This window comes from Rhipicephalus sanguineus, chromosome 8 (assembly GCF_013339695.2).
Source record: "Rhipicephalus sanguineus isolate Rsan-2018 chromosome 8, BIME_Rsan_1.4, whole genome shotgun sequence".
Lineage (NCBI taxonomy): Eukaryota > Metazoa > Arthropoda > Arachnida > Ixodida > Ixodidae > Rhipicephalus > Rhipicephalus sanguineus.
The window spans coordinates 84,204,767-84,223,186 of record NC_051183.1 but is presented as its reverse complement, the minus strand read 5'-3'; the positions used below and the strand labels follow the sequence as shown (position 1 = coordinate 84,223,186).

At 44.5% G+C, this 18,420-nt stretch overlaps 1 protein-coding gene across 2 annotated transcripts; it reads left to right on the top strand.

Moving 5' to 3' along the window:
* Window positions 1–469: 469 nt before the first annotated feature.
* Window positions 470–18,125, top strand: LOC119402866 (uncharacterized). 2 transcript variants are annotated; one of them, XM_037669911.1, is made up of 7 exons: window positions 470–564; window positions 1,552–1,667; window positions 2,638–2,688; window positions 6,535–6,594; window positions 8,346–8,405; window positions 10,661–10,720; window positions 17,125–18,125. In XM_037669911.1, the coding sequence occupies exons 2-7, from the start codon at window positions 1,565–1,567 to the stop codon at window positions 17,133–17,135; spliced, it is 345 nt and encodes a 114-aa protein (XP_037525839.1). In that variant the 5' UTR covers window positions 470–564; window positions 1,552–1,564; the 3' UTR covers window positions 17,136–18,125. The 2 variants fall into 2 exon arrangements, with proteins under 2 accessions (XP_037525839.1, XP_037525840.1); XM_037669912.1 differs by lacking the exon at window positions 6,535–6,594.
* The last annotated feature ends 295 nt before the right edge of the window (window positions 18,126–18,420 follow it).

Here is an 18,420-nt window from a genome sequence, read left to right as displayed (position 1 = left end):
AGTTCATAATGGTTGTTACACTTTTAGTACAATCAAATGCAAATGACATCATCTCGCTTTGGCTAAATGCATTACGCAGTATAATGTTGAAAGCAACTTAATAACCATAGAAAATATAGTGCGGACTGTTTCTATTCCTTCTTTCATGCTTCTTCTGCATTCTCAGTTGCGCAAGCGTGGGATATCTTATAACTGTCTCACTGCCATCGCTGCCTATAAGGCGTCATATGATAAGTGAGGCAATGAGAGTGCCGTGCTAACAATGGATTAGTCACCAGAATATTCTAGTGCATACGCACTTCATCGTGGGATTATTTTATTGCTTGAGGTAATGTGTTGAAGATTTGGAAGCCGATAAATTATGTGGTTAAGGTTATGTCATGCATTTAGTAGCCATAAATCATTTCATAAAATAAAGCGATTGCATTACGCAGCCGAAAAAGTCAGAATGTATTGTCGCTATGTCTACAATGCTGTATTTTCCCCGCAAATGTGGCTACTTTACTGCGTCTCCTGATTTCACAGTACTTCTTTGATTTCGGGCAGCTGTGGAGCGAGCACAAGGTAAATAAAATTTTGTTATTCCATAGCAATGACAGTTTCTGGTGCTCGGTTTCCCTCTATAATTTTACGGAGAGAATTTCAGACTATTTAGCGGTTGATAGTCTTCGCACTTGACTACACTCGACACAGTCGATTTCACCATTCCGCTTGTTAACCCAATCTAACGCTAATGACTGATCAGCTGAAACATATGCAGCCAAAACTTAGAAAAGTTTGCTTATTTTATGCGCTGATATAAAAAAGAGATACAAAAGCAACGATAATTCTGATAGACTGGTCTTGATTACTTGACAGCACCTAAGTGCCACTATTTTAAAGAAAGATAGTTTGGTGATCATGAAAAAGTCAGTTTCATCGCAAGGGCGAAGCAATGAATGCAATAGCAACAAATTGTAGTGTTATACGAAGTGAGGCTCGCAGCTAATTGTTTTGTATCTTATTTCGCGTAACTTCAAAACGCTGGTGTCTAGGAAGAAGCGCTCTCCGAAAACTAACTTCGAGTTGAGAGCGCAGCACGTAGAAGGGTATATGAGCCACCCGCCGTGATGGCTTTCGAGAGAGGGCGCGCGCCAGCGAGCGCGAACGCGCCCTTAGATTCAAAGTTCAAAGATCGTTTGATGATTAGTATTTGATAACAACTGAAGACAACATACTGAGAACGTTTACGTCACCGAGCTAATGTTATAACAGGTCGCGAGTGTCGTATTTATGGCGGATATTTATTTATTAATATTGCGAATCAGCAAGCTTGCAGCAGCGCTTCACATATACGTAGTGGTTCGAAATGTTATCCCGAAATGTTGCACCGTTTTCTCGTAAAACAAATTAAAACTGCGTTAGTGAACAATCACACTGTCTTGCGCAATGAAAAGAGAAGAAATAGAATGCGGCATCGATAAAGAAGTGAAATATATGCTTTCATCTTTTATGGTCTTGACGAAGATACGGCACCCTGTCAAAGTTATCGCGTGCTGGCTTGCTTTTCAGGGGGAAAACTGTCATGCAGGTCTTTCGTCGAGACATTCTATTCATCATGACCATGTTCTTTCTTCTGTCTCCATTTGCACAACAACCTATCTGCGTACTTGCGGGACAGATACTGAGTACGTATTTTGTTGTTTTCATGTTAACGCTCAGGTGCTTATTAGAAGCCGTACGTACGTGTGATTTTGCATCACTGTGTCAATTTCTGTACTTCTCACGAAGCCAGTTCAAAAGCCGTAATATATGACTCAGACGCACCGAAGTTTCATGTATAATGTGTGTGGCTGACGCAATGTTTAACGTGTATCTAGAAAACGCCTTCCTCCAGTACTAGGGTGAATACTGAGCTCAACGTAATGCCACAGTGTTTCGAAGAGGATGACACTGCACAAACGTTCGAACCCTATGCTAATAATGAGAGCCCTTCAGTATAGCGACACACATTTTTTACGATCATGAAATAGCAAGCCGACTATGGCCGGAATGGTATATAAACAACCTGTTTTTCTCCTAAATACAACATATTCATGGCAAACGAAATTGTGGTTGCGCTTGTTTGTGTTGGAATCCGATTACAAAACAGGTTGAAATAGCGTAAAGAGCACATAATAAAATTAACTGAGTGGCGCTAACAACACCTTGTTCTAATAGTCTTTCCTTCCATTGTGCGTAACTGCCAGATAATGTGACGTGACAGCGAAACACAATGACTGAAGATGCTTCAAAAGTTGCGCAACAAGGCTATGCATAGATTGCAAGAACAAGAGATTATACAGCAAAACAATGAAGTACTGCAGGTTTGGTAGCCCTCTTTATAAAGCAAACAATCACTAATAACTAAATTAACAAACTTCCCGTCACACAACCAATGGAATCGTAACAAGAAATCACCTGGCAACTGTGAACACTAGCCGTCACAATGTTGCCCTAATAAACAGCGCAGATAGAAATGAGAAAACTTATCGCTATTTTCAAATATATGTCCTCTAGAAAAAGATCAATTTTGCGAATGCAATCAAGTGCTGGCATCCTTTGAAGCAACTTGTTGTAATGGAGTAAATTCACCGATTATTTCTTTTCTTTGTCCAGGTCGACGAGTAGTGGGGCAACATCCATCTGTTCCTCCAAGAGGTTCTGAACGTACGCATTTTTTTCGTACCTGCTCCCGTAAATGTAAAATGAAAGCGTACGTGCATATCATGTCACAAAACCACGCGGTATCAAACACTGCTCATGACAGCAAGCACCAGGCCGTATTGCGGAACTGTCACAAATTTATTGCGCAACTTTATTGCTTTTGACATAAGCAGGGACAGAATGAGTCTTTAACGTTCACATGTATAAAGCTTTGCTATAGCCACACAAAAATAACGAAATCAGCATCATGTGAACGTGTATAGAAGATGACAATGCCAAAAAATGTTTCAACACAACATTATCGCTGGAAGTTTTGCAAGCACTACGGATGGAATGATTACGTTTGATGACTTTTTTGACATTCACTACTTTCATTCTGGATCGACAATTCTTTCGACTAGCGAAGGTGATGAATACCTACCATCGCAGTTATACACTTCGTATGTGAATTTAGTAGTCAGCTATTGAATGTGGGCACGCTGTAAAATATTTCGTGCCCAAGTCGCGCTATTTTCATTCATTGATTCATTCATTCAGTTGATTTCGTTCATTCATTCAGTTTGTGGTAAGACTAGCGGAAACAGGTCGTGCACGTAGGACAAACTTGTGTTACTGACAATCGTGAAGTCGTTATCAAACGACTTTTTTATTTTAATCATATTTAATGCAAATAGAAGATTTTTATTTGCACTGATAACGCATCTGCACAAGACGTTCATCATGAGGAAGTTGCTCGAACTTTAACCATGAAGAGTGCTTAAAAACATGTGGGTCCATAGCAGGGCGCCTAGTAAAAGTTAACTAAAGCTGTCAGCAGGCATAGGGAGACAGCAAAAAAAGGTGCGAGCCACAGCAATGGGAGATGAGATGCGAGAAACAGAAAGGTCCTGCCTATAACTTTAACAGCATGAAAATATGCATCAGAAAGCAAGATCGGGTCTGGGTGTTTCAAGCCCAGCTGGCTTCCTGTTCACAGGAACATACCAGAACACACATTACTGATATGGTGAGGTATATGTCTGCTGCTGTAGGCATGGGCTGGGCATGTAGCGCATAAGGAAAATAACCGCCGTACATTAAGAGTAAAATACTGGATTCCAAGAGCACGCAAACACGCGAGGGTGAGACAGAAAGTTAGGCGGGCAGATGAGATTAAGAAGCTTTCGGGTATAAGGTGACCGCAACAACCACAGGGCTGGGTTGGTTGGCGGAACATGACAGAGGCCTTTGCCCTGTAGTGGGCGCACTCAGGCTTATGATGATGATGATGATGGTGATAATGTGTCTGCATCAGCGAAAGTGGGAGAACTGGAGAATGTTATCGAACATCAACAGACGCTCCGAGTATTCGTGGGGAAAAACTTGGAGGACGCTTGAGCTTCGCTTTGAAGAGCAGAATGCGATAGCTTAATCGGGCCCCGTCTTCTCAATTGCAAGCCTGGCTTCGGTTCTCTGTGCAAGCCTCAAACGTGCCCTAAGGAAACGAACGACTGTGCGCGCAACACTGGCTGTTTCCAAGTATTCTAGAATGCCTGCTGCAGGTACAGTTGTTGAGTGCCCACTACGACATAATTATTCCTTTTGTGAATCATTGAAAGGCCCACTACGCGTTCGTAAGGCAACACGCGATCCTACTCAGCTGTTTCCTATGTTGATGCTTTTGCTGCTGATGATGTAAATACGTCTGAGTGATTCGTAATTGGTGGGCCGTTAAAACACCCACTTCTTGCGCAATTCACATGTTTTAACGCCTGGCGCAATTTTACGCTTCTGCCACGCCATATACATGCGACTGCTTCAACTACATGACATTCATGTAGTGTTTTTTCTGTGGAAGTTTGAATAGCATAGCTCTGTGGTGGAACAGCTGCTTGCCACGCAGCAGGCGAGGGTTAAATTCTCACTCGATCGCGAAGATGTTTGTTATTTATTTTTTTCCATCTTTTTTCAATTTTTTGGTCATGAACAAGATGATTTTTCGCTTACAACCAATGAGCCGATGCCGGAATTTCTGCGAAACAAGCTTTTTAGTGCTATCGCGTTAAAAGAGCACACTGCCCCGCATATCCCGAAGAAACTGACTTGTAGTGGGGGTGCCTCTACAAGACCCAGCCCCTTCACATCGGCCTTTCGTAAAAAAATATTGGCACCGGCCTTGCTACCGCCCTTTGCGTCGTGGCTTCCAAAGATAATTTCAAAGTTGTTGCGCTTCACGCTAGCATGCGCGTGACATTCCCTTTTTCTGCTGGCGACGTTTTTACAGGGCTGCAACTGAATTCCAAGCTGTGGGTTCGATTACCCAGGAGGACAGTGATCAGATCATTTTAATTGCTCAAGCTACCAGAGGTTATTTATAGTAGTATGTTTAATGGCTGACGTAACCGCCCAATACAGCATTTATTTGACGTGTGCCCCCCTTTCCATTTCGTTGCCAGTGCTCGCTATTTCTTAATGTCAGTGCACATTAAGTAACTCCGAGTGCTCGAAATTATTCCGTGCACTCCTCTACAGGGTCTCTGATATAGACAGAGTCGCTTTTCGGTCTTTAATATTGTATGTCAAAGCAATCGTGAGAAATCTGCAAGAATCCATTCAAATAGTACGGATTCTGGCAGTGAAAGAAAGAACCGCAAAACTGTCGTAAGCGCAAAACTGCTCAACGCCCTGCAGTAAGCGAGGCGCTCCTTCCCGCAACGCCGCTGCGGCGCATTCAGCACTACAGGCATGCTGATAATTAGGTGTGCTTCACAGCAAAGCAAGAACTGCGATCCAGGGCTTCAGGAAAGATCACGCAACCCCTGTGTGCCGGTGCAGCTTAGCTTCGATGCGCAGCCGCGCCGTGTGCGCTGCCGCTCCGCGGAGAGCAGGCACGCTTCGCCGCGTTCGTACTAAGGGTGAAGACCCTGCACAAGCGCACTTCGGCCCGGTGCTCATGATTTCGGAGATTTATGCGTTGGTAACTACTGACTAGCATGGTATTGTAGCGCAAAGCTCGAAAAGAAAGACAAATAGATAGACGGGCCTACAGAGAAACAGGACGCTACACTCACAACTGTTTTATTTATTCCCATGGAGCTTTCCACAGATATATCTCGCTGCATGAACTGATCACGAACACAAACGAATGATAAGTCATCCTGTTCGTGACAAGCTTAGCAATCTTATTTACCCGTCATATTCTGAGATATGTTGCACTAACACAGTTGTGACCACCAATATAACGTGATATGCTGTTGTGGTCTTACCCAGAATCCTCGCCCCAGTAAAACGTGGCTTACAGGCTCATTATCCGCAGTGTGTACAGATATGTGCGCTGAAATCGTTTAAATTGTTTACATGTAACCGTATGCGGTCATAAACCCAGCCATTAGTCTACCCGACGTAGTGATTTTCTTCGCATCGCAAGGAATAATTATTCTTTAAATCGATGGGATGTTCTTACACATATACAACAATTTATTTACTACGCTCTTTTTAGGTTCTTGAACGTACCCTCTGCAACGTCGGTCATCGCACTACTGTACTTTGGCCGAAAACTATGGAAACACGGAGTCTAATAAACGAGAACGGAGTGCACTAGTTCGACTATAATAAATTTATCTCACATAAGGAAACATGTTATCTTCTACTACGGAATATACTATGAACGCCCTAATATTGAATCCCCATTCTAAATCATTCATCGATGTGCGTATGATCCCTTGAGAATTCGTTCACACGTTTGTTGCCACACCGAGGTGTCTGTTCTTCTGAGCAGTGAGATAGATTTTGTTGGTAAACATCACGGCACTTCAAGCGTATTTTGCGTTCGTACCTCTAATAAAATTAGTACGACTCATAACTTTACAGAACATGGAGTGCCAGGAATCCCAAGTCGTCCACCATCACCACTGCTAGGACCCAAACGAAGTACGTATCTTCCTTGCATGGAAGACTGTTGAAGTCTACATCCTTGCAGGATATTCATTGAACTCGAACCCCGATGTGCGAAACCCACGACGTGGCAGACACCGTCTATATCGCAAGCCCGATCCACTTAGTCTTCTGTGGCTGTTAGATACACGCAGTGTCATGAGCCAGCTGTACCTAACCCTCCGCTTCAGTCCGATGGCCGAGAGTAATGCTGTCGGAAAGACAGTTGTGCGCACAGAGATGAAATATGTGTAAATTGTCATCCTTATAAGCTTCACAGCGTATACTAGTGACAAGCACTGAAAGTGCTGGATGTGGTACAAAGTGCTTGATAATATAGCCGCACCGGATGGATTTCGCCATCGAGTCGCTTTGGGCGAGCGCATATGGGACCTTGTAAGCTTTCTGCTGTGAGAATTTCCAGTTCATAATTTGGAATATCATGCATTGCATTGAGTGGCACAGCACCGGTAGCAGTCGAACTCCTTAAGCTGTCCGAGGTTATATATCGAAAGCAATATGTTGGCATTCGTACTACTGCACTTGAACGTCAAATTATAAAATAAACAACGATGTGGGACAATCTTACCGTATATCCGCTGGCACTTGGGTATACGCTTTAAATTTAGCAGTGTACGACACCACACTTCCGCAGGACATTTCGTTCACGTTCTACCGAACTCAGTTGTAGTCAGCTCATAAACTTGCACACTTTCTCCTGTATAATGGCGAATGTCATTGGGTGATTCGCACACTTGAAAAGCACTGTCATCAATCTCATCACATAAACGACGAGAGTTCGTCGTGAAGCCCCGGTGGTTGTGTCATTATCATGCTACATCGCGAAATGGACATCACATCAACAGTCATGTGATGCGCGTGCGTGAGACATTATTTGGACATTACATGTACCGTAGGACATGAATTGTACGCATTTACTCGAGTAATGCTGATACTCTATGACAGACTGCCAGCTAGTGTATGGAATGGTACCTAGTGCTGGAGAAATGTTGACCAGCACTGGGCAATTAGGCCTAAGCAAGCATGTGTTGGCTAGTGCTTGGAAATGCCAGTCAGTGTTGCGAACCTGTTGGCTTGTGTTGACAAAAATCTAATCTTGCCTAGCACTGCATTAGGCTGCCTTAGTATCTGCTAGTTGGTGCCAATGCTTGATAATTTCGGCTAGTCCTGAGTACACTTGAATAATATTGGCTAGTGTCCGCTACAGCGGCTAGTGAAAATTATGAGCTGTTCTTAACTACCATTCATTGATGTCACTTAAGCGGCGGCTTGTGTTGGCTAGTGCTCGACAATATTTGCTGTTGATGGCTGAATGGTCCGATGTTGTTTCACCGTCGGCTAGTGCTGCATAGGTCCTGCTAACTTTGGTGGCATTTGTTGGCTAGAACTTGCGAATGCTCACACAATCCACTTCTGTTGGATTCCATTGGATAATATTCGTCACGTGTCCGGTACTGTTAGGCGATGTTTGCGACAGCGGCTTAGTGCTGGCTGTCTCCACTTGCAAGAGTGTAGTGACTATCACACGAATGCTGTGATAACTTAGCCATTTAAAGTCTAGCTTTGCTCGACACTACAGAAATGCGCCTGATCGAGCAGGTAGGCTCGGACAATAAATTGCGCTTTAGAAGTCAAAAGCTTTTGTAGTATAATTTTACGGCACATCAAATATCTCATTTGATTTGCTTTTCTGTTAAAATTTTATGTATGGCATATTTTTTCTACAGGACCTCCTGTTGTACAAGTTCCCTGGCGTCGACCATCGCCACTGGTATCAAAGAGATGGAGTACGTATCTTGAGCGCGTGCGATCGTGCTGAAAGGGCACTGCTTTGGAATCTACTTAACTTCTGCAAACGTTAAAGTGTAAGACGTGAAATAGCGGACGTTGTTTCTGTGGCGTTCCAAAGTCTCGTGCAGCAGTGCCATCAGTTTAAACGCCGGCTCCAGTGATATTCACAGTTCAGCAATTTTTATCACTGCGCTGTATGACAGTTTGTGTAGTTATCTGAAGCAGAGATCTGAAGCAGAGGGCAAGCGGGCCGCATATGGGCAGCGGAGGGCTTCTGAAAAGTCTGCCAATGAAGGCGGTACTTCTAATGACGCCGGCTTCGGACGGGCTGTTGATCGCCCGAAGATAACGCCAGGCGTGTGCTTGACGTCGAGACATTCCTACAAAACACTGAACTATTCCGGTCTCTGAGGTGTGCAGGCTTCCATAAAGTTAAACTATGAGGTCACCTCATCTCAGGCCGCGCCGACGAACAAGGAGCCATACGTGACCATCCAGGCGCCCGAATTGTTGTTTACGCTTGATACGACAGCTCAGAAGTATGTCCAAGCTAAAGCAGTCTGATGAAACGTGTAAATATGTGTTCATACATCATTTTGTGACTTTGTGAAGTCATTTTGTGAAGTTGCCGTTTGCAACTTGGAAGCGAGTAACATAATGGTAGGCGTTTCGCGTAGCCCACACAGCGCTCTGTTTGCCAGCGTCTACAACTTTGAGCACAGAGGCCTTGCGTGACAGCCGTTACAGCGCCCGCAGTCAACTCCTACATGTCTCCAACAATCTAAACCTAAAAGAAGCCAGAAGAGGATAACTGTGGGTGCATAAAGTGTAGAGAACAAGAAAAAACTTCGAAAAAGAAAGTATTGAAACTAAAGCACTTCCCATGGCAGAGGTTTGGCGCACTGCTCTGTTGAACTGTGAAGAGAAAAAAGCGTTTACTGGAGTACATTTCTGTATCATGTCATCACGTAGGCTTAGCACCCTCTTCGATCGCACTTCAGAATAAGCGTCAAAGCTTTCTCGATTTTGCAGTACTCGGTAATTGCTTCCCCTGAAACCAATTCCCACCACGTGTGGGTTCTGTCGAAATTTTTCTCACATGTATAGTCGACAACACTTCTACCCCCATTTTAATACATATTACATTTTAGCTTGCGTGTAAGCAAAATCATTTTAGTGTAACTAGAATTTCAAAAGAAACGTAAATATAACGTGATATAATGAGCGGGGCTGAGAACATGCAAAATAAATCAGAAAGTGCTCATCGCCCTGTCAATTGTGGGATTTTATGCATTACAACACGCTTTAAGCTAGTCGATATCAAGATGAATGGGCAGGACATACAGCGAGAAGGCAAGACAACCAATGGTGATTAAGAATAACGCAATGGATTTCAATGGAAGGCAAATACGCCTGGAGGAAGGGCAAAGTTAGGTGCACGAATGAGATCAAAAAGCTTGCAGGTATGACGTGGCTGCGGAAAGCACAGGACCATTTGAACTGGAGAAACGTGGGCAATACCTTCGCCCAGCAGCAGCCATTGTCAAGTTTATGACGCTGATGATGGTACACTACAAGGCTGTGTCAACTGACCTTCATTTCTTTCTAAAACATCAGCAATATACTCAATGCAAGCACAGAATACCAGAAGTGGCGACATGCTAGCGAATCTATGGTTCCTTGCAGCAAATAGTGACGCCTCACATACGACTTCAGCGTGTTATGGAACTCTAATTGGTGCCTATACAATAAACCTAATCTGCGTCTTGAAAAAAGGAGAACGTGTGAATAAGGGTGTAACTCTCATTTAGTCATTTACGAGATGCTAAATCAGGAGCATAGCGAACCTGATTCAAGTTACGCATTTCAACGAACTTTTGAAATAGCAAACACAACATTTCAGTGCGAGCTTTTTCGGCTCTTTAAGCGCCCTTCCGCACAGTCACTCATCGGGAATCCGGCAAACTGGCCAAAGCATCAAGTCACTTACGCAGTTCGTATTTGAGAATATGAGTTTAAATAAGAAGCCCTGCTACCGTATTCCCCCGAGTATGTTATGAGTGACAATATATCGCTTTCATCTGCATCATTCACATAAGCATGTATCATCTCGCTCACGCATCCAAGTTTACCGTTGCAGTGTCAATGCTGGTGAACTGTGACAACTGTCACCGGAAAATTTTACAGTTCTCAGCCCTATTTGTCGTTCATATGCAGATTAATCTTTTATGGACAAGTCATTATTTTACAGAAAGTGGATACCACCCAGGAAGGCCACGTCCTCGACCGCGATTTGTAGGACGCAGTCCAGGTACGTATCTTACTCATCTGCGAGCAAATACAACACCTCTGTGTTTTATTTATTTCACCTGAACGAATATCTGCGCGATCTACGAAGCATCCCACGCCGTCTGAACCACCACCTTGGATCTCTTAGTCGTCTATGGCCTTATTGCGCCCGCAGTCTCATTAGTCTGCGCCACGCTGCATTTCGCTGCTCTCAAACGAGCGACAAGAATATTTAGAACATGTTTAGCACCTACAGAAAAAAATGTTTACATTGTGATATATTCTAGCTTTACTGCGCATACTAATGAGAGCCAACGGAGCTTCTACGAGCTGAATGCTTTTCATTAAAGGGGTTGTTGCGTCGACATAAACTTCTCTCTGACTTTCTTTATTCTTTCTTCGTTATGCGTCTATGTTTCTTTGCCTCTTTCTTTCCTTCTCTCTCTACTCGTTCTCTCACCCATCAGGGTGACAGAACTCCTCAAGCCACACCAGCCACACCGTTGCAGACCACCCGGAGCAGTGGCCGGTGAGATTTACCCAAATTCTGTGGCGCATACCCATTCACGCTGATGACAGGTTTTAAATGCGAATGCATTTCTTAGTCGGGGGTTGTCCTGCGTCCCTGGCCGGCGTGCGCACAGATCTCTCCGCGCGCGCTCCTCCTCGACCCTAGCAACAGCTGCGCCGCGCCTAGCAACCGGAGCAGGTGGTGAGCGGCAGAGGGTAAGGGAGAGGAGGAGCGCGAGGGCGTGTGATGGCGCTCGCATCGCGGAGCAGCGGGGGGTAAGGGAGAGGAGGAGTGTACCCGGTGAAGGCACTCGCATCGCGGAGCTTGCTCGGCGGAGAGAGAGCTCGGGCGTTCCTTCTCTCCGCGCTCGGACCTATATATATATATCATGCAGGGAGCGCGCCCTTTGGTGTCTTGATAGCGATGGAAGTCGGTGAAGTCGAATATCTCGCGGCAACGATACCACTAGGACGAAGTGTAATACAATGCAACTCGAGAATTACGCCTCTACGTGCACACTCTCGTCTCTCTTCATTAATTAATCACACACTCATCGGGTGCACCCAAATGCATTCGCATTTCGTCACGGTCATCTGCGAGGAAGTGCGGCTTTTTTGTACAAGAGAGACGTTTATGTGCCATGCTTAAAAGCTTTGCTGTTAAAAAGTTTCCCTTTTTTTCGGAAAGAATCCATGGGAATTTATCGTCTGTCGAGGGTCTTCAACACTGAAACATTTACTTCACGATGTCTTAAAAGCGTACGTGCCTTGTGAAAAAATATTTTTCAGGAACGTATATAGCAGCAGTAGTTGCCACGTCGCTCGTTTATTGCTGCAACCTAACAGCAAGTTGTCCATCGCCATGACCACGACGTATATGCTTTGTTTTATTGCGATAGCAATTATATGGACAGTCTCCGCTGGTTTTTGCCGTCCCCGTTACCGTCGCCATATACGCATATGTATGGATATGATAAATATTAAAAACGCACAAAGAAATATAAAGAACAATACTTTTTCGAATCGCGGAATCGAACGGGCGACCTCTCGCTCTGAAGCGCGCGGCGTTAGACGGCTAGGCCACGAAGAGTAAGTCTTTGGGCATTCTAATGGGGAGCTAGTTATATGCACCATTTTCTTGAGCGTGCTTTCTTGGTCACCAGCGAGATGGCGCGAAGGGCGCGGTTTAAAGGTCGTCGCCCCGATGTTTCGTTGCGATGCGCGCTCGCCTCCTGCCTCGCCAGCAGAGTGCACTTTGCCCTACAGGGCGTGGTCACCTGCGCGCGCACTAATCTCGTGAGGAGAGTGGTTTTTATATATTGTGCTATCACCGCAATGCCCGCACTGAAGTTACAGAGGGTACGAAGGTCACTTCGCTCGTTGCAGTGGCCACGTTTACAAAAGGATCGCGCTGTTCAAACAGAAAGAATTAACAGCTGTGACAATTGTTAGTTCGCGCTCATCCTGTGTATAGCTGTGCTTTAGTTTCGTGCGTCCTTCTTTATGTTTGAGCAGCGCGCTTCAAGTGTGGAACTGTGACACTTCATGGTTCGCGCTCGTATTGTGTGTGTTCTTTTCGTGCATCCTTGGCGCTTGAGGGACGCGCTAGAATTTCGAGCTGATTTCCGTTGTTGGCGTTACATTCCAATTTGTTGCTATCGCATTCATTGCTTTGCCGTTGCGGTGATACTGACTTTCATAAATTTACGGGAAAGTTTCCCTTCGTTTTCTATGGAGCCTTCCGATATGTTGGGCTCATTGTTCCTCAACTGCTGCTGCCCTCCCTTTGCAGCGAGGTGATGGCATCAGCCGTTGAGAGCTAGACCTAGGCAGTTACAGTGAGACCATGAGAGCACAATTTCATTTTCCCTCCTTCCTTGATATATATATATATGTGCGCTATTAGTACAACGAATGCACTGACGACCGCCCACCACCATCTGGCAGCGAGCCTGTTTTCTTTTTTATTGCGAATTCACTTCAGCGTCATCTGTGCTCTCATACTGCCAAGATGCGGAATTCTCACGCGCGGTAAATTAGTTCTCACCGGGTATAAACATACGACGCAAATGGATAATGAAGCAAAGGAAAACATGAATGCTGCCAGATGCCACTTTTAATTCAATTTTGGCAATTACAAACTGTCTACAATGGTTGGAAAGAGAACATGACCTGTTGAGCTGCATTAGGAAATTGATGTCATTGCTGAATATCGAATGCAATAATCGCTCTCTGACGTGGAAAATGAAAGTATAGACTCTGAATGGCAAGATCCAACCTGTGAACATTAGATACGCAGACAGTTGAACTGATTTGTAGGCGTTGATGTGCAAGAAAGAGAGCCGCGCAAATAGAGACCCATGTCAAGAAAACCTGGCAAGAAAAGCGATGGCCATCAGCTAGCAAGCTAGCGCAGCAGCGGGAAAGTTGTACCTAAAAGTAAGCTCCTTAAAAGTAGTAAATATGAACCCACCCTTTGGTTAGGCATACATGTAGGCATACTCAAGATACAGCTCTTCAGGGATAAGCCTTTACACACGTAAGCGCGCGGATATGGCGCACTCTTTCCTAATTTATTAATTCACTTTTTATTTATTTACCTATATATTCATTCGTTGATAGCGCGACCACCAATATTAGCAAATAGGAGGGTGGTATACGTAGCACGGATAACAGTGGGAAATAGCAATAAAGCAGTTACTGCATATAAAATAAAATACAACTGCTTGTTCTTAAAATGTCAAGACAGATGAACATAGCGGCAATGAATCCGCTTAAACAATTCTGCTACCAACGTTATTTCATGCTCAGATTACTCGCGGCAAAAGGGAATATTTAAAACGGGCAATAGGGAGAGAAACGGTGCGGTGGTTAGATCGTGCTTACGACGTTTTGAATCCCGGGATCAAAATGAAATTGATTCACAAAGGTGAATTTTGCAGTGCCCTTGAGTTCACTGATTTAAAAATTTAAAAGTCCCAGGCTAGCCATAGGTGTCGTGGCTCATTCAACTTCGAGATGTTAGATGACAAGCGAAGCTGTTCAGCACAGGCCACAGAGGAGACGCATAATTTAAAATCATAGCGGATCACACAACCTGCTATTAAGTCCGAAATGTCTGTCCGTAAAGAGCCTCTTGAATTTAGGTTAGATTTTTAAAATTTTCTGTTTGAGAAGCATTGCACTAGCTTGTTTTGCTGCATTCTCCATTTAGCCACACGCGTAGCCTTCTCTGCCTTAGCGCATGCTCATGACAATTCGAGCACGATCTTCACTGGCGTTTGCCGCCCGTGTCTTCGCTTCCTCATTCAAAGTGAACTGCAGGTAACTAGAGGGATCTGCCAAAATTGTGGGGCGCATAAGTATTTGCTCACCCACAGGAAAAATACACGGAACCCCGGCGATAAGCAGCTGCGCTGTAACAAATGTTTCCTCGTTTTCGTGCCAGTAAAAACTAACATTTATAGAAAGAATCATGTTTGCATTACCAATCGCGATGTTGCAACAAAACATTAGACAGTGGTTCCTTGGTGAAGGAACATTCTAATTTTGGAGGCGAAGCTCCTTAGGGTCTGGGTCGTTCCCTCCTCTGTAGTAGTAGTATGTATGTAACCAGCTCTAGTTTAATAAATTGCTATCTAGATGGCGTTTCATGTATTTCTTAGAGCTCTAGTTCCATGAATTGCTCACTAGATGACTTTTCATGTATTTCTTAGAGTTGCTGTTTAAAGATGACAGATGGCGCTTGTATAATGCGAATGGCGCATGTCATTGGATGCCTGCGATCGTAAAAGGCGCTTGTTCTTGGCGCTCTTTCTCTTTCGCTCGGAGTCGCCGGATGGAGGCAGACAAGGCGGTCGCTCTTGGCGCTCTTTCTCTTTCGCCCGGAGTCGCCGGATGGAGGCAGACAAGGCGGTCGCTCTTGGCGTGCTTTCTCTTTCGCTCGGAGTCACCGGATGGAGGCAGACAAGGCGCTTGTTCTTGGCGCTCTTTCTCTTTCGCTCGGAGTCGCCGGATGGAGACAGACAAGGCGGTCGCTCTTGGCGTGCTTTCTCTTTCGCTCGGAGTCGCCGGATGGAGGCAGACAAAGAGCTCGCTCTTGGAGCGCTCTCTCTTTCGCTCGTTTCCGGAGGGAGGCAGACAAGGCGCTCGCTCTTGGCGCGCTTTCTCTTTCGCTCGGGAGCGGACACTTTCTCTGCATTTCACTGATCACAAAGCGGGTATAACGAAGGGACCACGTAAGCCAACAGTAAAATAAAAGTTTGATGTTTAAATATACACGGTGTTTCACACTCTTTATTGATGTACTGGGCGAATTTTACGGAAGACTTTCACGGTCTCCGATGATTCCCTCCGGAGCTTTGCCCCACTCATCATCATTCACCCCATGGATAGGCTGTGATGTTTTTGTTCATTGACTACTACAACATTTTTTCCCTCTGCATTTAAGCAACCCGCGCTATGAGAAACGTCACCAGCTGCACCGCGAGGAGTTCTGAAATAAGGGATGCAAATAGATAACATTCATTCTTTATTTCTTCTTGTTCTCATCACCTTTAGCAATATTGCTCAGATTTGAAAGCGTTCTTGACTCGCTAAGCTTTCAGCAAAATAGGCGGCATCACTGCGGCGAGAACCTCATAATAAACGCGTAAACTCTTTGAAAATATGCGTTCACATCCCGCGCATCTAAACTTCAGATGCAATACTTAATGCACAATGTTGGAGTACTGTACTCTAGAACGCTGGCATACATGGGTAGAAGTATTAACCGGTATTAAAGATATTGGGGAGCACTGCAAAAACACGACGTTGTCCTGAATCGTCAAGGTAAGATCTAACAGCTGCATTCCATCCTTCTGAGGCAATTCATTAGCGAGCTATAATCTCATGCCGTGCACTTTCTGTTTTCTTCTTGCCGAGAAAACCAGGGATTCAAATTAATCCTTACCGCGAAACTCTCGTATTCCTTCGCTTATAGATATCAGACAGCCATATTTACGTAGTGCGCCATGAAAGCTTTAAAAAAATGTAAGACGTAAATATAATTTGCATTGGTTATTTGAATTGTAAATGAGCTGCACAATTATATAGGATAGGGACAAGTCTAGAACAAATGTGAATTTCGGATGTTTTTACAGGGCCACCTCTCTCATTAAACAGTGCAGAATTCATTTACATGCACATGATTTATTGAGAAACTTTACCTACCGGCTTTATTTTCCTGTGAAAACTACTTCCTGCTCTTAAATACACTGTGACATATTTTTTTAACTATGAATCACGCAGCTCAGAGTAATGAGGGCAATAAAACGGTTCATGAAAACCCCAGCATAGCAGGTATTTTACTATGTTGAAGACAGAACTATTCATGTGCGTTCCCAATTCGAAACAGCGCAGAACAACCACAGTGGAGGTAGACTGTTGCACAAGTGACCAGAATAGCGAATCACCACTAGCCTTTCCGCGAAGCAACTGCTGAATAACTATTCACCCGCTTGTGCATCTTGACCAAAAAGATGCAGTTCTAATAAAAGCGATTTGGATTTATATTATTGAAAAACCATCTTATGCTCCTTGCGTTTCAACAACAGCTCCGCCGCGCATCTGCTAGCTAAATGTTTCCTTATTTGTACAGAATCTCTAAAGTTCCTATTCGCAGAAGAAGGTTATTGTGAAGGTATGCTTCCCCTCCACTAATTCACAAGACTGAGTGTAGCAGAACACATCATTTACCCTGGTGTTCGCTATGCTGCCTGAAAAAAATAGCAGGCGCTATTTGTCGCAAACAAATCTGGGGCGGCAGTGCGGCAAGCCTAGAATTGCACCTCGCAAGCTGGACTTAGATCAGCTCACTTTATTGTGTGTATGGGTAGAATTTCTCTAAGCATTACTGATGTCGACTTTTTCTTTTAGGACCATGGTAGAGGACTGTCCAGTGCGACACTACTCCACCGGGGAATTGACAGCAAGCTTGAACGTCGTTGAGCGCAAGCACCAGAAGGCACATCAGTTGTGAAGGCATGAACCATCATATTACATAACCGCCGTATCAAGCGAAAAGAGAACGCCACCGAAGCTAAGCGAATATAAACTGCAGCAATAGCCATCTTTTCAGGGTTGACCACGAGGCAACGTCTTAGGATGCCATTGGCGGATGGACCTCGTCGTGTGTAGGGTTACCAACCGTCCCGGACTTCGCCGGGCTGTCCCGACGTTTCATACGGCGTATACGGCGTCCCGAGTCCCGCGCAGTCCCAGACAGCGCAGTTCTATGTCCCGGATTTGTTCCGCGACGTCTCCATCCCGACGTGCCCGTCCCGCTACAGAACAGGAAATTCGCACGAATAGCATGCACGAAGCAATGTAGTAGTGGGTGCGAGGAGCTTTAGCCACTTTAGCTGAAGTTCCGCGTGAAGTGCGACAGCTTTTACGAGCATATTCTCTGGAAGAATAAATTGCAGCGAGCAGCACGTAGCCAGCTGAAGTACTACTTCAAGAGGCCACAACAGTAAAGAAAGAGTTGATTTCTCTGGAAGGCACCGCAAAAATATAACAAAAACTAATTTTGCTGGTTCTCTACTTTAGTGTATGCCACCCCCACTCCCCGTCCCGACTCCCTTTATTGAAGATTGGGTAACCATAGTCGTGTGTCGCATCATCACGCACGTAAAGAACATCGATTACAATATAAAGAGACAGTACGAAAAAAGTTAGCAATCGCCTGTATTAAGAAGACCACGAGAAAATTGCCCTGGAAATTGAGATCGATGTGACAAAAATTCATATGATTTTCGCAGCGGCTTGAAGTTTGAATGATTGCCTGCGCATGTACGAAATAGCTTGTTCAGTACCCCATGAGTATTGTTCGTCTGCTCCTCGGTACCATTGTCTTATTAATAAAATATAGGAGTGAAGTTATTCCGAAGACAATTCATTTTACTTATACGTATGAATGCGTGCTTCCACAAGAAAATTTCGAAGCTTATATATACTGGATAACGCGGATATAACAAATGCGCTGTTCAAAAAGCTTTTATCTCGCGTGTCAGTGTTCTACCTGTACCCCTGTTATGTCCGCGCTGTTCAGTATTTATAAGTACGAACCTACTAGCGCAGACGCGAATTTTGTTAAGCTTTTCGTTGTTGTCTCTGCTTCTTTTAATCCTGCGCCTCCCCCCCCTCCTGCAACTAAATGTGAAAATCCTTGAG

Excerpts from the sequence above, each read along its gene's own strand:
- LOC119402866 (XM_037669911.1), top strand. The coding sequence starts at position 1,565 with ATGCAGGTCTTTCGTCGAGACATTCTATTCATCATGACCATGTTCTTT. Across the intron at positions 1,668-2,637 it reads ACTTGCGGGACAGATACTGA|GTCGACGAGTAGTGGGGCAA; the intron begins GTACGTATTTTG and ends TTCTTTGTCCAG. Across the intron at positions 8,406-10,660 it reads ACTGGTATCAAAGAGATGGA|AAAGTGGATACCACCCAGGA; the intron begins GTACGTATCTTG and ends ATTATTTTACAG.